Genomic DNA, 27,651 nt, shown 5'->3' with positions numbered 1-27,651 from the left:
GGGTTTAGAAGTCAACAAGAAAACTAGGGTTTGTATAGAGTTTGCTCTTGGCAACAAACACTAGGGTTGGGGTTGATTCACCTTGGGAAATACTATTAGGATTGAATCTATTGGTCACAGGAAGAGATTGGGACTTTGGGTAGAATTAGGCGGGAGACTTATTCTTGAACCCATTGATATCTCTTTTGTAAAGTTACTCATCATTATAGTGGAACGAAGGGCTGCTCTCTCCCCCAAACTAGGTCAGTTTTGGACAGAACTGGGTAAACAAATTTTGCATGGAAGCACAAACACATCTCATAGGACAAACGCATGAAGGTGTAGGTCTATGACTATCAAACTCTTCCCAAAGGGATCTCAATTCAGTGTAATAGTCATTAACAGAACCAGTACCTTGCTTGAGATTGTTGATCTCAGTTTTGAGCTTCCAAACACGAATGCGAACAGCTTTGCTAAACCGCTCCTTCAACTCGTTCCAAACATCTAAAACGTTATCAATATACACAATGCTCTGTGCAATATTATCAGAAACAGAGTTCATGATCCAGGAGTGAATGAGGTTATTGCATTGCTCCCATGCAGAAAAATTTAAATCATCAAATGTAGGAGGAGGAATTGTTCCATCTACAAACTGATATTTGTTCTTGCCACCAAGACCTCTACGCATAGCACACGCCCAAGCTTGATAATTGGACGTGTTCAATTTGAGGCTTGATTGCAACTGAATGAGGTCCATCGCTAGGATGAACATAGTAAGGTGAAGAAAGATCTTGTGTAGGATCTTGATTACGAAACATGATTTGATTGACGAAGAATCAAAAAATGGAGGACTCAGGAATCAACACAAGAAAAACAAAAAGTTATTTTCTTAGAGCAAATTAAGATGATTAGAGCTAATTAGAGATCAATTATCATCAAATAACATTTCCAGTACTTGATTAAAATAAAGTTATTTTCTTATTTTATTTAAAACTAATGTGTAATTTGTTATTTTTCACAAATGATTTGAAATTGAACCAACATCTGAAATGAATGAGGGTTGAATACAACTGTAACACGACATTATCCGGCAACAACAGAAATGCCATTATCCAACAAGAAATACATACATATCCACCCTTAGAAAATAATCAATGACTCATGAGAGCTGAGATAAAATTCTCCAGCAACCAATCTGGGATCCATATTCTCTAACATACAAGAAGCTACATCTGTTCACATACTTATTCGCCTTCACTTAATATAGGTACTATGAGTGGTTTCATTTGTGCTAGATATACAATCGCCCACCTGATACAAGAAAAGACCAAGGTGAGCACAATGACAAACATGACATTATATGGCTAGTTACAACAAGTTAGAATTGCAAATTCCTTTGTCTGAGAATTCCATCAAAATGTCAGTTAATCTCCTGCACATCCTCCTCCCCAAAAAAAGCCTCTGGACATACCCGTTTTTACACTTAATGAGACAAACCTCTAGACATAGCCTATACACATGTTCATCGAATCGTATCAAACTCCTTGAGGATATGATGAAATGTTCATAATGATTAACAGAAACTCAAATCGCTTTGTATTATCTATTTATAAGTTTATTTAGTAAGACCACACATTTAGAATGTAAGTACAACATGTTAAAATGGCAATGGGTAGTTTAATAAGAGAAAAGCAATATCGTCAAACTATTTACAATTGGACATGTTATTATATACAAACATCAATTTACTGAACAAAGTGGCGATGCCCCAATCAATTCCCTAAAAAGCATAATGCCCTTCTTAGGAGAGACGTAATAGCAACGCTCAAGGATGTTAAACTAAATTTCATTAATATTGGGCTCATCCATCTATGAAGGCTTGACTTACATTTGTTTCCACGAGGGCTGTTATGAACCGGTTGGGTAGCTCAACTTTTTTGAGCTAAGGGTTAAAGAAGTTAATGAGTTAAAAAACCAGGGTTCAGGTCCCAGCTAAGAAAAAAAAACTATGAAGTATCTTTGATATGACCTATGAAACACGGACACCGACACGGATAATGATTTGGAAAAATGATATAATTTAGTATAATCATAAGTGCTGTGTTGGTGTCAAACACTGACGCGTGTCCGCCACTAGGACATACCTAATCCGAGGAGTGTCCGTGCTTATGACCAAAAACACACAAAATCATGTCTGAGTGTAAGGAACATCTATGGAGAGCAAACAGCTTGAACAACATTAACAACTATGAGTACTGTGTACATGTCAGCATGAAGTTATTTCATGGGCAAGAAATCCAAGAATGGCATGCAACTTATTGTTTTTTTTTTTTTTTTTTTCATTTTCTAAGGGGTAAATTCCTTATCCGGGGAAAATAAACCAAGGTGCACAATTTCTATTTGCTCTAATTCCTTTATTGACTTTAGACCAAACTAGAACAAAACGGGACTTACATCATCCAGCAGCATATTGTCGCAGTGATGACCAGAGTTAGGTGAAATCTGCAATAAGATATTAGAAATATGTCAAGGAGAATACATGTGTTATAGAGCCTATTGGCATCACTAAAGAATCTGAATACTGAGCTTTACAAAACACAATAAGAAGTTGGAATGAACATTTGATGACATCATGGGCTCGTTTGGTTTGTAACATGTCCATAAGTTGTTTTCAGCTTATTTCCATAAGCTCTCCCATATAGCTAATGAGAACTACTCATAGCTTATATGAAAACAATTTGACTTGTATTTTATCTTTTGCAATAGAATCAGCTTATACGTAAGCACTTATAAGATAAACGTTTATGCTATAAATGCTTAATTAAGTTGTTTACCCTAGCAGACCCCACGTCAACTTTTAATAAAAAGCTGATAAAAGTAACAACAAAGATGATGAAGAAACAGGGATTCCTTAAGAAGTGAATAAAGATGCCTGATCCTTCAAAGTGCAACTCACTTATTTCTAACTATATATGTCATTTTATTTTAGATTTATACAATGAAACACAGACACTGAACACAACATTATATCAATGTCTCTCAGAGACTCAAGCACGACTTCAATTTGAAGTGTTACATAGTATACACTATACAAGACACCCTTAATCTAATCTGATCACCAAAATAGTAGAAAATAAGAAAATGCACTAGCCTATGTATTATTCACTTTTTCTATATATTTAAAAACAAAAAAAAAACTCCCACAAAAATGACAGCAACGAACTCTTCAAAAACAATGACGAGATACAACAAGAAGAAAGAGGGGTCGGCTACATGGATCAATTGACACCATAATGTTCGATTCGATATCATATCATATCTCTATCCAATTCATTAATCTCTAAATCTTTCTGAATAGTTTCTCTAGGTCTCTACGCTCCATCTAATCTACAAGTCTTCTCCCTACATGTGCAAATTATCTAAGCAGAGTTTCCACCATCTTTTCTACAACAAATCCTACTCCAAATTTCTCTCTAATACTGTCATTTCCAATCGTAACGCGATTTAAAATTTTCAAACTTCGTAAGCTCAAAACAAATCAATTCATAAAATCGAATCGGAATAAAGAATCGATAAAATTGAGAACACAACAGAGAAAATCAAAGTGAAACGAAGATCAGAGGAAAAAAAAAAGTATTACAGATTAGCAGAAGGTCCTCTGTTACAGCAAATTCTGGTGCAGAGACACGCGATGATTCCAACCACAACAAAAATCAGTGTTGTTATCAAGAAACCCATTCCGATTCGTTGATTTCAGATTCCGATCAGAGAAAAATGAATTCCTAAAACGAAGAAAAGATCGAAACAACGATGTGATTTGAATGATTTGAAAGAGAAAATTGGTTAACGAGAAAAAGGAAAAAACGAATAACAGAAAATATTAATTAGAAAAATGAAATTGAGAATTTTGTTTTGTTTACCTCTGAACTCTTTGAAGCAGAGAGATCTCACGGTTCTATCGGTTGATCAATTTCGTGCATATAGACAGAGACACGTTTTTTATTTTGTTTGTTTTGGTTATTGGGCTTTAGTGTATGCAAAATCTATTTACACTTTCGTTTTTTACTTATACACCTCTCAGATTTACAAAATGTTATTTTTTCCAATAAGACACCTAACATGATTGTTGATATTTTCAAATTATCCTTTGTTTGTATGTGTATTAAATTTTAACTTTTTATAGTATTTTAAGATAAGTTAGTAGTATTAAGTAGGGATATGTTTAGGAAAAAAATACATCTAGTAATTTGAAAAGTATCTTATATATTCAGGGACAAATATTTAGTCGAATGAGTGCTTTTTTTTTTGAAAGAAGTCGAATAGGTGCTTATATATACAGGCAGAGTCGTCGTTGAACTATTATCAATTCATCAAGCTTGTTCTTCAATCTCTTCAAAAATAGGAGTGAACGGTAACTCAGGAGTATCTTGAAAAATTAAAAATAGTTTATGGATTGGTTTTAATATTTCTATCGTTCATTGACCAAATTAGGGAGTGATAATTAGGGACCAAATTAATGGTTTTTTCATAACTATCAATAACAAAGGAGGCTTGCATTAGCAACGCTTACCAGAAAAACAGTGGGGTGAATATATTAAAATTGAAGTTAGTGAATCTAAATATAATCTTTTACTTGACTTTTGTTGAAATAAATTTACTTTCCATTTTTATAAAAATTATGAGGTGCACCTGCACTTGTACGTTTACCCTTTTCCACGTGATGATAATGTAACACATGCATTAAAAAAACATAAATAACTTATATACATACATACTCATTCATTTGACAAAAATGCTACAAACGTTACACTGACACTGTAAATCAATAAGTCATGCCAATAGCTAATTTTTCTGAAGAGTTTGTAAAAAACATTCTCCACAATCGAGGGACAAACCAGAATGATACCTAAATCAAGCTTAATGAATTTTACAGATACGAAACTACTATAAAAAAAAGGGTTAAAGAACCAAGAAGTTAAAAGAAGAGTTTTCGTGGGGATGCTTTAGATGCAACTGTTGATGAAAAGTTTGAGGCCTTTAACGGAGTTGATGAAAAGTTTGTTTGCTTTCTTGGCCCACAGGTAATCTGTCAATAAGCTTTGCGGCCCTTGGATCTGTAAGTAGCATCTTTTGGAAGGACTGTGAGAAGCCGGTGGCAATGAGAGTCACATGAATCTCCCCGCTGTAGCGCTCGTCAACAACAGCCCCAAATATAATATTTGCAGAAGGATCGGCTAAACTTGTCACAACCTATAAATATTACCGATTTTAGAAAACTGATACATATATTTCCAACAGATGCACAATATCAACATACATCATGTTTGGATAAATACTTAATTAAGTGCTTAAGTATAAGCTAGTTCTATATAAAAAAAAGATAAAACAAAGTCAATGTTTTCATATAAGCTATAAGTTGTTTTCATAAGCTGTTTTGGAGTAATTATGGAAGTAAGCTGAAAATACCTTACGGACATGTCATAAATTGTTTCTGTAAGTTCTCTTAAACAATTTCACAAGCGCTTATGCCAATAAATAAGTTCAAATAAGCTAATCCAATCAGACCTGTTGGTGCAAATGGAATGACGATATGATCTTTCAACAATTGCAAATAAAATGAAGTACCTGAGAAACTCTATTCACTTCCTGAAGAGTTATGTCTTTTCCTCCAGTAATATTATATACTATCCCAGTAGCTGACTGAATAGATGATCCAATTAAAGGTGCCAAAGTAGCTTGTTCTGCAGCTTCTTCTGCACGGTTTTTACCAGAGGAAACACCTACTCCAAGCATTGCAGTTCCAGAGTCTTTCATCACCGCTTTTACATCAGCAAAATCCACATTTACAAGACCAGGTATCTGTAGAAAGATGGGATAATTCATATCACCCCAATAAGATAACATCATTCAAAAATGATGGAGGACCAATCTACTGATCTAGGTCTTCAATAACTCCTATTTCTCTTTGCAATCTACCAATTTAGTTGTGTAAACTAAACTTTTTCATAATACAGTGACCAAATAGGAAATGTCAATAAATAGTTAATCAACTCACTGTTATGATGTCTGATATTCCCTGTACTCCTTGTCGTAAAACATCATCAGCAAGACTGAAAGCATCCGTAAGAGGTGTTTGATCATCAGCTATGTCAAGCAGACGATCATTTGGAATCACTATAAGTGTGTCCACATTCTGCTGCAGCTTTTCGATGGCTTCTAGAGCCTGGAATCATACTATTTGAATTTCAACCACTGAAAAATATCCTCAAAGCAACATAATAACTTGGAAGGAAGAAAATAAACATCAAGCAATTTATGAAATACATTATCAAATCAGTATTAAACCATACGATCTGTGTGGTTAAAGGGTGGCTATAGCGGCAGAATAACGCTGTTGCATAGAGGAATTTTAACAAATCACTATTGTTCCGCAATTCACTATTTAGTTCAAATATTGTGAAATAGTGGCTATAGCGGCGCTATAGCAATGTTACACATTGAAATTTGAACAAATCGCTATTTTCTGCAATCCACAATTGACAACAGTGCATAAGATGCATATAACTTAAGATTACTGAAATTGTGTGGGAATGGAAAAAAGAAGAAATTTTAATTTGTTCTAGCATACTGGACTAGTGTTTTTTTTTTTGACCGAAGCATACTGGACTAGTGTTAATTAACAGTTTTAGGAGCTTCTACAAAGTTGTAACCATATAACTATTTCATATAAAGGGATAGGTAATTTGCCTGCAAGGATCTTTTGCGTCCTTCAAAGCTAAAGGGATATGTAACAACACCAACAGTTAAGTAACCAGCTTCTTTTGATATCCCGGCCACGACTGGAGCAGCACCAGACCCCGTGCCTCCACCCATACCAGCAGTTACAAACACTAAATCTGATCCATGAAGAGCATTAGCAATAGTTTCTTTTGATTCCTCAGCAGCTTGTTCCCCCAAAAGTGGATTACCACCAGTACCTGCATCTCTATCAACCAATTTGAATCAAATGCCACAATCAAATCATCTGCAGCTGTTAATATATCTCACTTTACCAACAATGAATTGTTTGAAATAAATCAAGATTCATCATTTTGCTCATGTGTTGTTGACCAACCCTCCTAATTCACATTTTTGTTGAAAAAAAATAACAATTGTAATACGTACATAAGGATTCAGGAAATATGGGATCCCCGCCTACACAAGCAAGTTGTCGATAAAACTCCAAAATGACATTTACTTTATTACTTTTGACTATTTGTTTCCTCCTTTTCGATAAGGGAAGACAAAAACACATTCAGGGTAGCAAAAGTTCTTAAGAATTCCACTTAAATTCAATAGCTGATATAGGAATTAAAGCCACACACACAAATCATATAATGGTTAACATATAAAAACTTCCAATTGGGCATAGTAGGAATAACATGAAAGGTGAGTGTCCGACCTAATCCACGAGTCAGGAGCTCTCCAATTTTTATAGGATTCTCAGCAGCAGAATCTAACAGTGCTTGAGCATCAGTATTTATAGCATAAAAGTCTACACCCTGATTAAAAAAAGAATAAGACAAAATGTTTCAGAATTCAACTTTTGCAATGATGTTTTACTGAAAAGCTATACTATATTCAGCATGAAAATGTGGTGATTACTAAAAGATCAATGTTATTGTTTATAAGAAATTATACAAAAAAGAGAAAAATGCATAAAAATAGGAGACTTAACCAATCATGTTCTCACTAACCATACATGGGTAGCTATTATTGTTGGGCCACGAGGGAGAGCCTCACATGGTTGGATCATCACATTGGACTAAGAGCAATCACACAAAGTGAGTTGGACACCACATCTTCACCCCAAACCTTAAGGCATTGGGTTTGCAGGTCCTCTCACCTATATGTTGCTCAACCTCGACTCTTCCATCCAATGTGCGACTTTAACTCACATTTGACACATCACAACATTTCTCTCTAAAGTATGTTGATTGTTGACACATCACAACAATTATTTGCAAGAGTTACTTGTTGCCACATCGTAACAATAACCATTTTAATTACTAAAATGCAACCATGATATGATAAAAAATATATCCCAAATACAAAAACAAGAGGATTGCTAGTAATAATACACTCTAGTTTCAATACTCTCTTCTTTTTGTTGAAATTCAAATGAAATCCACTAAATAATTTGCATTCAAACGAAAATTTCACAATCGCACATTTTTCATAAATGAAAAACAAAATGACCCATTAATAAAATACACTAAAAATTGAATAAAAAACAACACTTTATCAACAATTACAAAAAAAGAAAGAAAAAAGAAAAACCTGTAATCCGCAACCAATCATGCGGTTAACAGCATTGTTACCACCACCACCAACACCAACAACCTTAATCTTAGCATTGTCTATTGATTCAAATGAACATGTAACTGGCTTTAAACGACGTAGCAGGGGTTTTCTAGGGTTTAGTGAAATACAGTTTCTGAGAGTAGTGTGAGAAATTGGAGTGGGAATTGAAGAGGATGAGAGTAGTTTATTGGGGTTATTAAGGGAAAGCATTGACATTTTTTGTTGTTAATTGTGGTGTGTTAAGGGTTTTAGAATTGGAATTGGAATTGGAATTGGGAAATGGGAGAAGAATTGGGAACTTAGGAGTTTGTGAGATTTTGAAAATTGAATTGAGTTTTCATTTTAGAGTTCATTTGAATCGTCCTTGTTCTAATTCACTCTAGCATTTTGTTCTTTTTTCTTTTTGTCAAAAAAGTTTTTTTTTTTTTTTTGAGATTTTTCTTTCTTTAAAGATATCAAATAAATTTGGTAAAAAAACAATATATATATATATATATATCAAATAATTAAAATTTAATGGAAGAAACATATTAGAAAAAAAAAATATGGGATTTGAAGTGAACGATTCGCTTTAAAATTCGAAGTAATTTTAAGATTTTTTTAGTAACACTAAAAAATTCAATTATACTTCATAACGACTAAAATATTCGAAATTGTCTTAAATCGAAATAATTGAGTTCAAATAATTAAGATGAGATAAATTCATCCAGCCAACCAGCAAGCACCGCGTGGTCTACGTTTTCTGCCACTTTTCAGCATTCAACATGTTGAGAGTTTTCATCATCTCTCTCTTCCACATCATTTCTCAACAAATTTCAACTGCCCATTACACAACTACTAAGTGTTGAAATTGCCATTCAACACAACCATTGTATTTGGTCTTATGTGCTCTCGTGGATCATTTATCTTCTCTTCCATTGCACTTCCTTCATCTCTTTACTTTTCTCATTTCGTAGTCATTTCACTTCATTTGTGCAACCATTTCATCCTTATGAAGAGGAAGTTTTCTCCAATATCAAAATTAAAACCTAAAACAAGTTTTATTGCCATTCTTCTTCTTTTTTTACAAGATTTGAGTTCCATTTATGAATGTATACTTCATTTTGTTGATTATGTGTGATTATATTTATTCTCCGATTTCGAGTAAGAAAGTAGAGTTTTTATTTCAAGTACATTTACGCAATCTTAGTTCAAGTATGTTTTTATTTAAACCCATGTAGATTCTTAATTTCCAAATCTTGTGCATACATAGCTCAAGTACAATTACACAAACTAAACTAAGTTCAAGTACGACTACACAAACTCAATTCAAAGTACACTCACAAACTCAACTCAAGCATGTTTTATGCAAACTTAAGTCTGTTTTTGCGAACTTGGTTTAAGTACATTTATACAAATTTTTGCGAACTTGGTTTAAGTACATTTATACAAATATATTTAGGCAAACTAGATTCAAGTATATTTACAGAATTACACTAAGGCTATTTTGGATATTATTGTTGATTTTTGATTTAGTTTTGAGGTCTAATCATTGGGGGTGTAACTAACAATAATCATGTACTTTTTTGCAGCAAAGAGAAATTAAGAGCTCTTGTTTGTATGGTTTTTAATAAAAATCAAGGCTTTGGAATTAACATTATTATTATTATTATAATAATCAAGAGACAGTATAATCTATGCTAAATAAATCATGTCTGAAAAAAAGTTCAACGTTATGAATGTTATAAGAGAATAAATAACAGGTTAATTTCTGGGTGACTTTTAGGGTGCACAAATTGTTAAATTTGTCTACCCATGCACAAACACTCTTTTGACCTTTGATTTATCATTTTAAAATTGAATGGTTAGGATGTAATGATAGAAACCTCATTTCAATGTAGTCTGCAAAAACTATTTACTCTGAAGTGATTTTTAATTAAAAAAAGTATTTTTAGGATGCATTTATTTTTTTAATAAAACATTTTTTTATTGATGTGTTTACGCCAACTTTTGTCTATTTTTTTATTAACAGAATTAAATCCATTTTTTATTCTCGGTGTATAATTTATAGAGCTTATATTCTACTGTTTGTGAGTGAAAAAAAAAAATCTAGTTTTTATGATTTCTTTTATCTCAACGAATAAACCTACAGTTTTCAATATTTAACTTTTTATGGGACTTCTATTTCACTTTTACCCTATTTATATGCATTGGCCAACTATTTTTTCTACGCATAATCCAATCAAAACATGTTTAATATGTATTTGTAGAGATATTTTAATAACTAATCTAAAAAGTTGATATCATACAGTTATTTGATTAGATGCACATGCACATATAAAAAGGTTTACACAGTATATGCTTACAAATTAAATCCAAATAAAAAAAATTATTTATTAATTGATTTGTTTTTTACAGAAAACTATTACTAAACGATTAAAAATGCATAAAGGACACATAAACACGTACAGAGGAACAAAAATAATATGGAAAAAATCATTCCCCTCAATAACAGAAAAATAGGGAAAGAATTTGTGTTTAAAATTATATGTTACAAATAAAAGGGAGTAGATTCACGCTGTTAATAAAATAGGCCACATTTGTACCAAAAAAAAACAATAATAAAATAGGCCACATTAAACTTTTTTGATACATTCCTTTATTTAAATTTGATACATGTAGACTATCACTAGATCTATACCATTCATTTTTAGAATAATAAATCCAAGGTTAAAAGTGTGTTTGTGTATGGGTACACAAATTTAACAATTTGTGCACCCTAAAAGTCACCCTAACTTCTAACATAAACAATGACCGAGTTACATGCACTTTCATATGCAAAAATAAAAATACTACAACTATGCTTTACAAAAATATAAATGCTTGAGGTTTTGGTATAAACGATAACAAACTTTCGCCAAATAATTCAAACACCGGTGGCAGCAATTGTCCTGCATCTATGTCATCCTTCCAAGCCTGAGCTAGAATGGAAGAGGAAGTGTTGTTTTCGTTGGATAATTGACGACCCATTGATGATGACATGCCGACACTTGAATTAGAAACTCCCATCATGGTGGGAAATCCACTTGTTGACCCTTGCATGTTGTCAACTGACATGGAATTCATTGGTACCACAACCCCAGTACCACCTGTTGCAAATTAAGGTTGTCAATCTATTGAGTTAACTCGTAAATGTCTCGGTCACAAAAATGAGCAACCTAGCAGGTAAACTCTCCTTTCTATAAATTTTTATGATCTTATGTAAGCTGATAAAATTGGTAAACTCTCAATTTTAATAGTAGTTTAGTTTGCAATTCTACACTGAACTGATTTGGCCTTAAAATGTAAATTTTAGTCAATAATATTCGAAATCGAGTTTAGTATTCATGTGTTAAAACATATCTATTGGTTTTAAAATGTAAAGTTTTGGTCATTCTTGTTTTATCGAAAATGTTTTCCATTAGCCGTAACTTTTAACCATTTAGTTAGACAATTCCATATTTTTTACAAGTATTGCTTCAAAAACGATACAATTCGTTATGCATCAAAATAAAGTCATACCTGGCATTGCAATCATGGCTTTTCCATTGCCACTTGAAGTAGCACGACTTTGATGAGAAAGCAAACTACTGAATCTCTTGACCTTTTCATGCATATTTTGGCCTACTGCACACTGAAAAGTTTATGACTTCAGTAATTAGGTAAAAAGATGTTCAGAAAAAGAAAAAACAAAAAAAAAAAAAACAAATAGATTCATGCATAATCTAAACTAGGTGCGTTGCCACATCATTCTTCAATGACAACTGACAAGATGTTGTTTAATTGAATGTGACAACACATGATTGGATAACAGTGTATTTTCTTTTTGGATTGTGTCAATATTAAACTCAATGACAAAAATTACAACTCACCAGCAAGGCTCCGTATACTTGCCATGCTTCTTGCCTTTTTATTTCATTTTTTTGCTTCTCAAGCTGCATTTCGGGATCAAGAAGATGCAAATATGGCTCCAGATTGGGAAGTATAAGCAAACGAATCTATGCAAATGAATGAGCACTATTAATTGGTTATCATACAGAATTCGATGTTCTATCCACAAAGCAAAAAAATCATCCATGGATTCCAAAGGAAAAGGAGTTAAGGCTGTAAAGAGTAGCATGTGTTAACAACAGATGCATAGATTCAAGATAGTAACACCACATCCAGGAAAAATTTAATCATAACTATCTTCATTGAGTTATTGTCGTGAAAAGAGCATCACATAACTAATGAGACCAATTTTACAACCCCAAGCTGTTATCTAACAATCCACTCTGCTAATATTAAAATACAGAGGCTAGAAGATACATACCAGTCTTGATCCAAGAGCTGCTATTCCTTTGATTGCACCATAATGTTGAGGCAGGGCTTTTGTAGGGTCCAAAAATGTATGAAGAAATGTCTTTGTCACACGTGGCTGAAGATTGTGATACATATGCCCAAATCTGTAAAATTCAGACTAGGAACATAAAAACTCAATATAAATCATGCATACAAGCTTATAATTATTTATTCTTCTATAGTTTTAACTTTAATATATTTAATATTGCCCACAGACACACACACGCATAAGTAACAGCCTCAACAGCGAGCATTTAACATTGACCAGATTGTACATCAGTAAAAGTGGAACTTCTCATTTCTCTTTTTCGGACTATCAAGTTAAATCATAACTGAATGAAGTTCGCTATAATTTATACTCTTATCTATTGAAAGAAGGTCCACACCTTTTGCATATCAAAGCAACAAGATTAGCACTGAAATCCCTAAGCTCCCAATGATTATCAGACAGTCTGTTTCCAATCCTTTTTGCAACAATGCAAGTAATGATAGGCGGCATCAATTGGTGTAACTGATAGAATTCGACAAAAAATTAGTTAGAAACTAAAATTCAGAAGACATATGCATCAAAGCTCAAGATATAACCCAAATTTTGATGTAGTGATTTTGTTTATTTCTAAAATAACATACCAATGATCACCCTTGCAACCTCATCAGCATTTGTCATATAAGGAAATAAACATACGAATTTGATGAAGTTTAAATGCAAAGACAATTGAAATAGCATCGTACTTACATAAAGTTCTATGTGTATGTGAGGATTTTGCAAAAGGCTCCGCACAAGGCGCATCAAGGCAAATAAGATGTTTAAATTATTTAAATTCCGTGCCACCTGATATGATAAGCGGGGAAAAGATAAAAGTGAGTACTTAAAAAGTCTATTTCACACTATATATAAGAAGCTTGACCAAAAACGTAATAGATATAAACCTGTCAATACCTCATCAGCAACAAAGCGTGTGAAATAAGGAACTAAAGGATGGAGTCCTGAGTCAGTTGCCAAGGTAACCAATGCTCTTCTAAAAAGAATGGAGCCAGACTTATTCAAAATCAGCTCAATTAATTTTTCGTAGTAAAGCTGTAGAAAAAACAAAGCTCATTAATGTTGATCAGTAAATAAGAAATTACTTTAAAACAATGCATTTCATATAAAGTGTATACCTGAAGCTCCGTTGTTATTACATGTTTAACAGGTAATTTGATATCCACAGGAAGCCTATCTTCTTTATATTCAGAATTTTTTATCTCAGTGGAAGCTGCAAGTAACATAATGCAAGTAAAATTGTCAATGGTTGGAAAATTACTTTCTAATCATATACCTCATAGTAACTGAACAAAATAAAACGGAGTGAAATCATGCCGATGACGAAATACAAAATTCACACTAGTTCTAATCTTAAACACTATAGCAGGTAGGTTAAATAAGAAGAAATTAGTAAGGGTAATATGAACTACCCAATAAGGTTTGGTGAACCTAATATACTAAGGGGCACTCAAATCTAAATAATTACCTTCAGGTGGAGCATTTTCGGGAATTGCAGGTTGCACACCTTCAATAGCCAACCAGTGACTGGTAATTGATGTATCAAGGGGTGCTTTCGGTAAATCTGCTTCAACCAACTATTCGAATCAAGAAAAATAGTGAGAATATCGTATCAGGATTCAGGAAGCAATTCTTCAACTACTTCAGTTCAAACAAACAAGAAAAATAGTGAGAATATCGTATCAGGATTCAGGAAGCAATTCTTCAACTACTTCAGTTCAAACAAAAAAGTCTAGAAGTACCTACAGAAAGCTTACATCTTTAATATCCACATCCTTATCATCAATGTAGAACAAATCATTGTGTCCAGAAGCTTTTTTGAACCGAGGAGGATCGTTAGAGGCGAAACCATATATCGGCTGATACATAAATACAAACATAAGAAAAAAAGAAAACAGCAACAATAAATCAACAACAACAACTAAGCTTTATCCCCTATCAAAAAAAAAAAAAAAAAAAACTAAGCTTTATCCAACTAGGTGTGATCACTACATGGGCCAAATGTCATAGTGTTCTATTTGTAAAACAATGTGTATCGGCTCATACATAAAGACAAATGGAAACCAAAACAATACAATCAAAGCTAAAACTAAAACTAAAACAGTTAGCTCAAACAGAAATTAAGGGCTCATTCGGGGTGGTAGTTAGTTTTTGGTTTTGAAAATCAATTTCAAAACCAAAACCTGTTCGGGTAAAATTGGGTTTATTTCAATTTTTAATATTTAAACACAGTTTTTTCCCTAAAACTCAACCAAAAAAATAGGTTTTCCGTTTTGGGCTGTTGGTTTCTATTTTAACTGCTCGTGACCTTTTGCGTGCTGCTCCTTCATCTTCGTGAACACCTTCCTATTCTCTGAACATCGTCCACCTTTCACCACCAACCTCCACAACAGTTCCGCATGCATGACACTGCCTCCGTCTTGCACACCCCTTCACCACCAACCTCCACACCCCTTTAACACCTTCCTCTTATATGAGCATCGTCCACCCCTTCACCACCAGAATACAGTGCCGCTGCGCTCCAAATACTGCTTGGCATAGCAGCACCCAGTAACATGTTGATACCTTGTACCCCATCATGCACCGCCACATCGCTGCCATACGACCCACCACTATGTCGTCATATTGTCGCCGGTAATGTTCTCTGAATTGCAGCAGGTAACGATAAGTTATGAGAGTTCATTTCATTGTTGTGCCCGGGTTTTGTCAGACATTGATATACTTTTTATTTATTCATCATTGATTTGCTTTTGGTGTGGAGGTTATAAGAAAATTTCAACACTAAAATTGGTTTTGGTTTTCGAAAATTTCAAACAGAAAACCACCCCGAGTGGACCATAACATAACTACTAATTTACTAATATTTGTCTATGAAAAAAAGATAAAAGTTCGGCTTAAATATAATTTCTCCCCCCTGCAATTATAGCGTTCTTTATTTTAGGGGGGTGTATTGTATTAGGATTTTAAAAGACTATTTTAATAAAAAAAGTCTTTAAGATTTTAAAAGACTGTGTGAGATTGTATTGATTCTGTGAGATTTTAAAAGACTTTTTATGTAAAAGACTTTATACACTCAAGATTTTAATGGATTTATCACACTGACTTTTAAGGATTTCAAAGGATTTTATGGGATTTTAAAATTTTAAAGGATTCAATGAATTTTAGGGGAAAAAAGAACAAACTTACAAGTGTGAATGATAAAAATAATGAACAAATAAATTCTAGCGTTTGAATAAAGAAAAATAAAACCAATAAAAAATTCTTTTACTATTGATTTTAAAATTTTAAGGATTTTATCAGATTTTAAGGGACTAAAAAACACTCTTAACAGATTATTCTCCATACACATTTTTTATTTGTTAAAAATGTTATTCCCACAAAATTCAATTGTACATATTTAAAATTATGACAGCTCTTACAAATCTTTCAAAAAAAAAATATTGTGTCAGCCCTCATTTTGTGTTTGAAATTAGAGAAGTCGTTTGAGTTTTTCTAAGAGAGGTGAGAGAGAGAGAGAGAGAGAGAATGGAGAGATAGAGAGACGAAGAGAGAAAGGAGAGAGGGGGGAGGGGAGAGAGAGAGATAGTAACTTTTAAATGAAAAACAATCCCAAGAAATCTCATCTTTTCATGAAAGACTTTTTCTTGTTAAAATTACACTACAAAATCCCACAAAATCCATCAAAATCCAATTTATTAAACAATCCTTCGAAATTTGAATGATTTTGAATACCATGAGACTTTTTTTAAGTGATGAAAAATCTTGATTGAATACCTCAAGACTTTTTTAAAATGACAAAGAGTCTTGATTGAATACCACAAGACTTTTTTTAAGTTGCAAAAAGTCTTGATTGAATACCACAAGACTTTTTCATAATTAAAAAGTCTTTTAAAATCCCATAGAATCCTAATCCAATACATCCCCCTTAATCCCTATAAGCTTTTTTATTTGGATTCAGTTCCTGTAAATTTAAAAATTGTTGCTTTTAGACCCTGCCCACAAAAACGAACACATGAAAAGTAAGTATAACATTCTCAACTCAAAAACGAACAAAAAATTTATACCAGCTTGAAAACCAATCCTATCAAATAAAAAGTAAAGCAAACACATGAAAAGGAAACCAGGGTCCTCTGCATTGCAACCACAATCTCGGGCACGAAATAACAATTATTTATCTCGCCAAAACTACAACCCGACCGCGGCTACATCGGCAGCAATTAACAGCAACCGCTATTTAAGGCCCGTTTGGACTGACTTATTTTTGAGCTTATGAAAAATAGCTTATGCAGATAAATAATCTTTTATGTTAATTCATAAGTTCTTACTTACGAAAAGAGTATCTTCATAAGCTGTTTTTTCATAAACTACCATAACAACTTATGAATAATATAAAAGCTTATTTATTTGCGTAAGCTGTTTTACATAAGCTTAAAATAAGCCAATCCAAACATGCCGTTAAAACCCTGAATTAAAGCAAAGCACAAACACTCCTCATACTAGACGTGTCCCGGTGTCGGACACATGTCATCGTCCGGTAACGACACATATAATTACATTGAGTTATGTTATTTTCTCAAATTATTATCGGTGTCAGTGTGTCAGTGTCGTATCCGTGTTTCAAGCAAAGCAAAGTTACCTCTAAATTCCTCAATGCAAGTGCAGTATCAAAATCATCAGTAGTAAGAAAAGTTCTCATAGAATGGCGCATACATTTAATCGATTCCTGAAATATATATAAAAAAAAAAAAAAGGTTTAAATTTATTTAAATTAAAGATGAAAAATTGGAAGAAAAAGAGAATGAATTAATAAAAAGCTACCTGCATAATTTCACGAATGCGATATTCAAGATCCGGTGAAAGAGCAAGGGCAACATCGGAAGATAAATTGTTGATGCCAAGGGTTTGTGCAATTACTTCAATTGATTCCTTTGGAATCACACTCATCTTCTCTTCTTTTTCAATCTTTAGCAAGTTGAATCAATGTTTTAGGGTGTTAATAAAGAAAGGGTTTTGGATTTGGTTTTTATATTTTTATATTTTTTGAACAGGTTTTTTTTTTTTTTGACCAAAATTTTTTGAACAGGTTTTAGATTTGGTGTTTGTGTACTTTCTTCTTATGAGCTTGTGTACTTTCTTTTGATTGCTATGTTATTTTAAAAAAAATACTCCCTCCGTCCCGGAATATCTGACCCATTTACTTAAAAAAGTGTCCCAAAATAATTGAGTCATTTCAATTTTCAATACAACTTTCATCATTCCCAATACAATATAACTTTAATTAATACTACTTTCATCATTCTCAATTCAATATATTCCACTTTTCCCTTTATTTATACTCCCTCCGTTTCAAAATACATGTCCAAGTCAACCACTTCACATATGCCAATGCACAATTTTGACTGTTAATATCTTTAATTATCTAAAGTAAAAAATTATAAAAATTTAATATTTTGAAAATATTTGTCGAGACAAATCAAACAACATCTTACATGTTAATATTTGTATTTATACATTAGTAAAAAAGTATGGTCAAAGTAAGTCAAGTGAATAGTGCACATTGCAAAAATTTGACATGTATTTTGAAACGGAGGGAGTACATTTTTCTTAATCTGTGTGAAAAATCAAACTGGCTCAGATATCCCGCGACGGAGGGAGTAAAAAATATTGGATAATAAATAAATGTTTTTTTATAAGTATTCATAATTTGGATTTTATCCTTATAAAAGTACAAAGTATGTTATTTATGTTATTTTAATCCCCTTATAAGTAGGGAGTATTTAAGTAGGAAAATATAACATAAACTAAAAAAATCATTTTTTTAAGGGATTAAAAACAAAATTTTATCCCTATGTATGTCAAATTTTGGATCATTTTGGTTTTTATCCCTATGCATTTCATTTTATATCATCATATCACATCTATCGCACTACTTTCGCTATTTCTTTCTCTTTCATGATGTTAAATAGGTGTACTTTGTACATATAATTTTTCTTTACAACAATGTTAATCCGTCAATGATTGTTGATTTAGTTGATAAGTACTTTGGTTAGTGCTCATCAACTTTGAGGTATGCCTTGACCCTCACAAACCCCCGAACCCAACTCATCTCAACTTTTAATACAAAAATAAAAAATTAAATATGTTTTTTATTATTACTATAAATATATCAAATATTCGTTTTAGTCCTCTAAATTTTTTTTTCAGCTTTTAGTCTCTATAAAATTTTCAATCATCACTTTTTCTCCCTACTTTTAAATCAACTCATTTTAGTCTTTGTATCTTTTAATGAAATGTGTAAAATGTTATAAAAATCTCTCCCAAAAAAATTAGAGTTTTTTAACAAAACATGAAATTTTAATGGTCAAAACAATAAAAAGTCATATTTAATTCATGTTTTGTTAAAAAATTATATTTTTTTTTAAAAGACTCTTATAATATTATAAACTTTTCTGCAAAATTTCATTCAAAAATATGAAGTCTACATATGAGCTTACTTAAAAGTACGATCAAGAGTGGTGATTGAAAATTGTGTAAGGACTAAAAGGCGAATGAAAATTCTAAGGGGATTAAAATGAAAAATCAATATATTTATGGGAAAAAAAAGGTATCTAACCTCAAAAAAAACCGTTAGTCAACCATACAAAGGCACATGTCAGTGAGGCTCAATAATGCATTGGATATAATGTAGTAATAAACATGAAATAAATCACGAAAATAACAAGTCAAAGTCTTCTCTCTGCATCTGTAACACCCAGCTGTGATAAGCTAACAAGTCATCTGCTGCCACAGAAATCCACTCCTAGATCAGGTATGGTGCTTTCATGCCCGCTCTGAATATACATGTACTATATATCAATGGTAAAACTAGTTTGTTGCACTTCAAATCAAGATTAACACAGAATTGGCTGTTTTGGCTATTAAATGTTCTTTTTTTGCATATATAAATAAGTTCATTCTTCTGATAGTTACATTAGGATTCTAGGCGTGATTAAAGTTTGAGTTTTGTATAGCATGTTTCCTTTAATATGAAAGTTTACTTATTATATTCAATTGTATTTTCCTGGCTGAAACAATTCTTCGCCAGACTTTACTTACTTTGGATTATCAGGAGACCATTCGCCTGAGAATCAGAGGGTTAACACCAAAAAAAATTTCAATTCCATTACAAGTATGACAAGCTATATATTTTTTTTTATGATCCAACAACTAATGACATAACTATGCTCGAGGTAAATATTTGACTAACTATGCACATGATTCTATTGTTAGGGTTGCCTTCGAGTTCATGGCAGATATTGTTATCACAACTGTTGCTAAAGTTTCTGAATATATTATTGGACCGGTAATACGCGAAGGAAAATACTTTCTCTGTGTCGGTAAAATTATCAAAGATATTGAAAATGAAAGAAATGAGTTGATATTTGAAAGGGATAACTTGTTGGATCGAGTTGAACAAGCCAAGCAAAGAACTGAAATTATCGAGAAACCCGTGGAAAAGTGGCTACATGATGTGCAGAGCCTATTGGAAGAGGTGGAAGAATTGGAACAAATGATGAGAGCAAACACCAGTTGCTTTCGAGGAGAATTTCGAGCATGGAGAAGATATCGTATCAGACGGAAAATGGTAAAGAAGGGAGAGGCACTGGGAAAATTAAGATGCAAAAGTGATATTCAACCATTTTCTCATTTTGCTCCTCTTCCAGGCATTCAATACCAGTCGTCCGAGAATTTTACTTACTTCCAATCAACAAAAGCGGCTTACAATCAGCTCTTGGAGTTACTAAATGACGATCGCATCTATATGATAGGTGTGTATGGAATGGGTGGATGTGGGAAAACAACACTTGTAACCGAAGTCGGTAAGAAGGCTCAGGAATCAAATATGTTCGATAAGGTTATCTCAATCACAGTGTCTCAAACTCAAAATATTAGAGACATTCAAGGAAAAATGGCAGACATGTTAAACTTGAAACTCAAGGAAGAAAGCGAAGACGGAAGAGCACAACGGTTGTGGTTGAGTTTGAAAGGAAATAAACGAATTCTTGTTATAGTAGATGATTTATGGAAAGAGTTTAATTTGATGAATATAGGGATTCACATAGACAATGTTAACAAGGGCGCATGGAAGATCCTTGTAACCACTCGTAATCAACAAGTATGCACTTCAATGGACTGTCAAAAGAATATTCATCTGGAGCTCTTATCTAAAGATGAATCGTGGACTTTGTTCCAAAAGCATGCAAAGATTACTGACAAGTTTTCCAAGTCAATGGATGGTGTGCCACGAGAACTCTGCGATAAATGTAAGGGACTGCCCCTAGCTATTGTAACTATGGCGTCTTGCTTAAAAGGAAAGCATAAAAGTGAGTGGGATGTTGCACTACATAAGATGAGGAATTCATCGGCATTTGATGATCACGATGAAGGAGTGAGAAATGCTTTGAGTTGTCTTGAACTAAGCTATACATATTTACAAAACAAGGAAGCAGAGTTGCTCTTTTTGTTGTGTTCTATGTTTCCAGAAGATTGCAACATATCGATCGATGATTTAATCCTATATGCAATAGGACTAGGTGTGGGAGGAAGATCTCCACTGAAGTTATCAAGGAGTTTGGTTCAAGTCGGCATAAACAAGCTTTTAGAATCTTGTTTGCTGATGCCGGCTAAAGACATGCAATGCGTGAAGATGCATGACTTAGTTCGTGAAGTGGCCATATGGATAGCAAAGAGGTCAGGCAATCGCAAAATTTTGCTAAATGTTGACAAACCTCTCAACACCTTGGCAGGGGACGATAGTATGCAAAATTATTTTGCGGTATCATCATGGTGGCACAACGAAAATCCAATTATTGGTCCATTGCAAGCTGCAAACCTTGAAATGTTGTTGCTACACATAAATACCAGTATATCACAAAGTTCCTTTGTTTTATCAAATTTAACATTTGAAGGAATAGAAGGGCTCAAGGTATTTTCTCTAACCAATGATTCCAATAGTGAAGTACTATTCTCATTGCCTCCATCAATCCAAATGTTAACAAATGTTCGAACTCTGCGCTTGAATGGGTTGAAGTTGGGTAACATTTCTTTCATAGCAAGCTTAACAAGGCTCGAGGTTCTTGACTTGCGACATTGTGACTTGAATGAACTTCCTTACGAAATAGGTAACCTCACAAGACTGAAGCTACTAGATTTGTCAAGATGTCATTTTTATCAACAAACCTATAATGGCGCAGTAGGGAGATGTTCACAACTAGAAGCATTATACGTTTTGCCACGCAACACAGTACAATTTGTTCTTGAGATCATTCCTGAGATCGTTGTAGATATTGGTAGTCTCTCAAAGTTGCAGTGTTTTTCAATTCATGATTCTTTGGTTCTACCTTATTTTAATAAAAGGACAAGATCTCTAGGATTAAGGGATTTTAATATTTCCACATTAAGGGAATCCAAAGGGAATATTCTACAAATATCTGAAAATGTTGCTTTTACACGCCTCCATGGAGGATGTAAAAATATCATCCCACACATGGTTGAAGTTGTGGGAGGCATGAATGATTTAACTTCTCTATGGCTTGATGAATGCCCAGAGATAGAATGCATCTTCAATATAACCTCTAATGGCAAGATAGATAATTTGATTCCCAAGTTTGTGGAGTTACGCCTTCGGTTTATGGATAACTTGACAGTGCTGTGTCAAGGTCCAATTCTTCAAGTGCAATGCTTCTTTGATAAACTTGAAGAACTCGTAATATATCATTGCATGAATTTATGCATCACATTTCCACGGGAATGTAACTTGCAGAATCTCAAGATCCTCAGTTTAGAGTATTGCAAGTCTGGTGAAGTACTCTTTCCAAAATCTGTTGCTCAAAGTCTGCAACAATTAGAACAACTGAAAATACGTAATTGCCATGAATTGAAGCTTATAATTGCTGCAAGTGGAAGAGAGCATGGTTGTTGTAATCCAACGAGTACTCATTTTCTCATGCCTAGTCTAAGGGAAGTTACGATTCTGGATTGTCCGATGTTAGAGTCGATATTCCCCATCTGTTATGTCGAAGGACTTGCAGAGCTGAAACGGATACATATAGCGAAAGGTCATGAGCTGAAATATATATTCGGTGAATGTGATCATGAACATCATTCATCTCACCAATACCTGAACCACACCATGCTTCCTCAATTAGAAGTTCTCAAACTCAGTTCTCTTGACAATCTCATTGGGATGTGTCCCGAATACTGTCATGCGAAGTGGCCATCTCACTCTTTGAGGGATCTTGTTGTGGAGGATTGTCCCAAATTGGATATGTCGTGGATCGCTCTTATGATTCGTTCCGGTCATAGTCAACATCGTCTAAATGAAGTATGTAATATTTTCTAGGCTCATAATTTTATTTCATTTGATTTCATGTATTTGTTCGAATACGAATTCTGGTGACCACATTTTCTATTCTCACTCCATTATTATTCGGTTACTAACCTTAGATATTTCATTTTCAGAACTTACCCCTAAAACTGGAGTTGTATTTACATGTTTTGCCTCAGTTGAAATCCATATCATGGCTGGATCCTACAGCTCCAAGACAGATTTGGAGTCTCCAATGTCTCCAGTATTTAAAAGTAGGTGATTGTGAAAATTTGAAATCTTTGTTCTCTGTGAAGGATTCTAGAAGTCTACCAGAGTTGATGTCCATTTCTATTTACAACTGCCAAGAATTAGAACACATCGTTGCAGAGAATGAAGAACTTGTGCAGCAGCCTAATGCTGAAGTCTATTTTCCAAAGCTAGCACATGTAGAAGTGAAAAGATGCAACAAGTTGAAAAGCCTTTTCCCTGTTGCTATGGTTAAAATGCTTCCACAATTGAGCACTATTCACATTTTCGACGCTACTCAATTTGAAGAGGTTTTTAGACATAATAGTGGAGGCATAACTGTAAATGAAATGGAAGTTGTTCTTATTCTTCCAAACTTGACAGAGATAACGCTCAACTTTTTGCCGAGTTTTGTTCATATCTGCCAGGGTTGTAAGTTACAGGCTGTGAAACTTCAACAAATCAACATATATGAATGCCCCAAAATTGCTCCAAGTGTGAAAGAAATTCAGGTGACAAAAAGATTTTTATTTGCACATTCAGTAAAGAATCTAAATACATAATTTTTTTTTTTGAATGATAAATGTTAGGGAAATGTTAATATGTTTGTCTATCGAGTGTGAAGATAGTTCCCGATCTAACTAAAATTTTGAATATGCTGTTGATAAAGGTAAGGAGAAGATCCATCAATGCACAATGATGGAACACTTGGTACAAAGTTTTTCGGGAAAATTGGAAATGATGTGTAAAAACCAGACAGTATCAATGAGGATGTTCACTGTCATTGTTCTAAACTCCCAACTTTGAGAAATCAAGTTGTTTAAGGTAATCTAATATTATCTAATAACTTGCTCAAATGTTATAATCAAAACTGTGCAATAAGGTAGAAACTAGTATTTCTACTAGAAACAGTTAGTGAGTATGTCAGATAACAGAAGAAGAAATAAGGTAAATTTTATTTGTAAATTTCAAATAACAAACTTGAATAGAGAAGTAATAACTAGGTGAGCTATTATTGCCTTTAGACCCTCTCATCCACTGCACATATCTTTATATAATAATATAGTGAAGCCATCATGAATTTGACATCATAAACAGCCATATAACTTGTTTCATATAACTATTTGGCAGGTCTGCTATTCACATATTGAAACTGGTTCTACAATGGAAGAAATTGGTGTTTTACTTCCTATCATTCAATCTTATTATTGCGATGTTTCAACTTTGTTTTTTTTATGCAGTTCTTAAATACTGCAATTTGAAAATTTTAGTTTTGCCAGATAAAATGCATGTGACTCGAAAATGTTTTCTTGATACTCTTGTAGTGAGAAACTTTGCAGTTACATCATAGTATTTTTCTGTAATTTAATTCTGTGGATGCGCTATTGAGGGATCATGTGATAAAACAGATGAACTTCTAAACCAAAATATCGGTTAGTTCCGACAAATGTGGAGGATTCTTTGAACTTTGAATGATGTACATATTCTTTTTAAACTTGCGATGTTTTATTTTATTGCACCAGTTGCGATGTTAAGCAAAACCACTAGTTGTTGTCTCAGCTCTCTCTTCCGTGCTTCTATCAGCACCTAAGCTCTCTTTAGTGTGCCTCCAGCTGCTGCCTTAGTTTGACTGAACAAGCTGCGCCTCCTCATTTTGGCGTATCATAATTTTGAACCAACCTAGCTGCACCAAGATATGAATATAAACACAAATAAGAAAATTTCTTTGAAAATAAATAAATCCGACGCAATCTCAGTTGTCCAATCTTAATCGAATGACTCATATTCCGACTTTGTAAAACGAGTGCAAATTTTTGTTGACAGTATGTATAAATGATATGAATGTTATGAACCACAAATTGTTGTCCAGTGCAATTACATGCATAGTTCTAAATTGCAGTCGGCAACTGTGCCTACTATATAACAGTGTTAGACGTCTCACAATGGCATTGCAACCATAATTGCAGCCACATCAGCCGCATTTCATCTCTTTTAGAATGGATTCAGTAATCAGTAGAACTTTATTGCTTGAAAATGTAGAATTCGAGGTGTTCTCAATGTCTCATAATAGTTCATGAAAGTTGAAGAAAGTTAATCAATTTAGTAAATGTCGTAATTAAAGTTGGAAATATTGAATTGACAAAATGTTTAAGGCATGCATAGTTGAGAATGCAAATTTTTATCGAACTTTATTTTGTGATTCATAGATTAGTGACTGAATAAAAACTAATTTGTCACTTGGTAAATTTAAAGGTTTATGTTGTTTACTTGAAACTCCTCAAGATTTTATTAATGATGAAATTATTTAAGTACTAGGTTAAATACTTAAATCAACACAAGAAAAAAATTACAGTACCTAACTACTTTTTTCTTAGGTTCAGGTGATATTTTGATTTAGAAGATCCTCTGTTTTATCACATGACCCCTCAATATCAGGCATCTTCATATAGTTAAATTACAACAGAATACTATAATAACCTTTTTGTCTTGCAAAACTAAAATTTTCAAATTACAATTGCAAGATGGCAATAGCAGACCTGCCAAACATATGTCTGTTAATGCAATATTAATTGATTCTTTTCTATGATGGTTTATGTCAACTTAAGTGATTCTTTTCTCATATAACATAGTTAGGATATTCTAATGCAAATAAAAATCATGCAACATTTTTTTGTTCTAATATATCAAATTAATGATGAATTCACTATAATATATCGGATATGTGCAATGGATGAGAGGGTTTAAAGACAATAATAATAGTTCACCTATTTGTTACTTTTCTATTTAAGTTTGTTATTTCAAATAAAGTGTTGTCTTCAATTTGATTACAGTTGAATATGTGAAGAGTGCTTAATTGTGGAAGCATTTTAACCATAGTAACAGGGAAAAGGCTTTTCAACTCATTGCATCTTTCAACTTCTATGTGTTTTAGCTTTGGAAAATACACTTCAGCATTAGGCAGCAGCATAAGTTCTTCATTTGCTGCAACGATTTGTTCCAATTTTTGGCAGTTGTAAATAGAAAGGGAGATCAACTCTGGTATACTTCTGGATTCCTTCATGGAGAATAGTGATTTCAAATTTTCACAATCACCCACTTTTAAATACTTGAGACATTGGAGACTCCAAATCTGTCTTGGAGTTGTAGGATCCAGCCATGATATGGAGGCAAATCAATTAAATCAAATTCTAGTTTTAGGGGAAAGTTCTGAAAACAAATATGCAAAGGTAACTAACACAAAACTATAAAGCATGGGAGGCAGAATGAAAAATGTGGTTAGTAATATTCATTTTTGGACAAATACATGGAATTAAATAAAATATCGGTACATACTTCATTTCGACGATGTTGACTATGATCAGATCGTATCATCACAGCATTCCATAACATAGCCAACTTTGAACATATGCTCACAAATACCATCATCAGAGAGTGAGATGGCCATTTTGCATGACAGTATTCGGGACACATCCATGAGATTGTCAATGAAAAAGACTTTGAGTACTTGCAATTGTGGAAGCATGACCTGGTTCTGGTATTGGTGAGATGAACGATGTTTATGATCACATTCTCTAAATATATATTTCAGCTCAGGAGCTTTTGTTATTAGTATCAATTGCAGCCGTGAAAGTCCTTTCACATAACAGATGGGAATATCGACTCTAGCAGCGGACAATCAAAAATCATAACTTCCATAAGACTAAGCATGAGAAAATGAAAATTCATTTGAGCTGGAACTTTTTCCTAACTTGTATTATGACCATCACTCTCTCTTTCACAGGCAGAAATTATACGCTTCAAAACACGACATTCACGTATTTCCAGCTCTTCTAATTGTTACAGACTTTGAGCAACGGATGTCGGGAAGAGTACTTCCAAGATGAAGCGTAACACTCCAAGATGAGGATTTTGAGATTCTGCAAGTTGCATTCCCATGCAAATGTTATGTGTAACTTCATGCAGCGCTCTATTACAAGTTTTTCTAGTTTCACAAAGAAGCGTAACACTTATTGTGGTGGACCTTGATACAATCCTGTCACATTATTGATAAGTTGAAGGTGTAAATCGACAAACTTGGGAATCAAATGACCTATCTTGGCATTAGAGGTTATATCAAAAACACATTCTATCATTTGCCATTCATTAAGCGATAGCGAAGTCAAATCATTCATGCCTTCCACAACTCCAATTATGTCTGGGTTGATATTTTTACATCCTCCTTGGAGGCGTGTAAAAGCAACATTTTCAGATATTTGTAGAATACTTCCTTTGTATTCCCTTAATTTGGAAATATTAAAATCCATCAATCCTGTTGAAAGTGACTCAAAATTGA

At 33.3% G+C, this 27,651-nt stretch overlaps 3 protein-coding genes and 2 pseudogenes across 6 annotated transcripts; 1 reads left to right on the top strand and 4 right to left on the bottom strand.

The window, feature by feature from the left end:
- Positions 1-1,004: 1,004 nt before the first annotated feature.
- On the bottom strand, positions 1,005-3,952 carry LOC146938364 (ATPase, V0 complex, subunit E). The gene is made up of 4 exons (XM_085752307.1): positions 3,900-3,952; positions 3,620-3,761; positions 2,434-2,481; positions 1,005-1,290 (listed from the first exon to the last, which is right to left on the bottom strand). Exons 2-4 carry the CDS (start codon positions 3,715-3,717, stop codon positions 1,224-1,226), a joined length of 213 nt encoding a protein of 70 aa, XP_085608433.1. The 5' UTR covers positions 3,718-3,761; positions 3,900-3,952; the 3' UTR covers positions 1,005-1,223.
- A 767-nt stretch (positions 3,953-4,719) lies between these two features.
- Positions 4,720-8,665, bottom strand: LOC146938363 (cell division protein FtsZ homolog 1, chloroplastic-like; annotated as a pseudogene). Its single transcript, XR_015031264.1, has 6 exons — positions 8,299-8,665; positions 7,421-7,520; positions 6,727-6,956; positions 6,035-6,202; positions 5,605-5,838; positions 4,720-5,229 (listed from the first exon to the last, which is right to left on the bottom strand). The product of XR_015031264.1 is annotated as a cell division protein FtsZ homolog 1, chloroplastic-like (transcript).
- Positions 8,666-10,928: 2,263 nt separating this feature from the next.
- On the bottom strand, positions 10,929-17,719 carry LOC146938362 (transcription initiation factor TFIID subunit 6-like). Of its 2 annotated transcripts, none has more exons than XM_085752306.1 (12): positions 17,543-17,719; positions 17,361-17,447; positions 14,482-15,368; positions 14,193-14,301; positions 13,843-13,937; positions 13,622-13,759; positions 13,418-13,513; positions 13,068-13,192; positions 12,653-12,785; positions 12,213-12,338; positions 11,863-11,974; positions 10,929-11,450 (listed from the first exon to the last, which is right to left on the bottom strand). In XM_085752306.1, the coding sequence occupies exons 3-12, from the start codon at positions 14,602-14,604 to the stop codon at positions 11,167-11,169; spliced, it is 1,341 nt and encodes a 446-aa protein (XP_085608432.1). In that variant the 5' UTR covers positions 14,605-15,368; positions 17,361-17,447; positions 17,543-17,719; the 3' UTR covers positions 10,929-11,166. The 2 variants fall into 2 exon arrangements, with proteins under 2 accessions (XP_085608432.1, XP_085608431.1); XM_085752305.1 differs by having other exon boundaries at positions 14,482-14,583.
- A 1,713-nt stretch (positions 17,720-19,432) lies between these two features.
- Positions 19,433-24,796, top strand: LOC146938361 (disease resistance protein At4g27190-like). 2 transcript variants are annotated; one of them, XM_085752304.1, is made up of 6 exons: positions 19,433-19,532; positions 19,809-19,892; positions 19,994-23,087; positions 23,225-23,830; positions 23,989-24,143; positions 24,450-24,796. In XM_085752304.1, exons 3-5 carry the CDS (start codon positions 20,010-20,012, stop codon positions 24,016-24,018), a joined length of 3,714 nt encoding a protein of 1,237 aa, XP_085608430.1. In that variant the 5' UTR covers positions 19,433-19,532; positions 19,809-19,892; positions 19,994-20,009; the 3' UTR covers positions 24,019-24,143; positions 24,450-24,796. The 2 variants fall into 2 exon arrangements, with proteins under 2 accessions (XP_085608430.1, XP_085608429.1); XM_085752303.1 differs by lacking the exon at positions 19,809-19,892.
- Positions 24,797-24,939: 143 nt separating this feature from the next.
- LOC146938360 (uncharacterized) lies at positions 24,940-27,651 on the bottom strand (annotated as a pseudogene).

Source organism: Medicago sativa, chromosome 3, assembly GCF_051527215.1.
Source record: "Medicago sativa cultivar Bolivia chromosome 3, Bolivia_mono, whole genome shotgun sequence".
NCBI lineage: Eukaryota > Viridiplantae > Streptophyta > Magnoliopsida > Fabales > Fabaceae > Medicago > Medicago sativa.
Note: the sequence above shows the minus strand (reverse complement) of the source record. Positions and strands in the feature narration are given on the sequence as shown.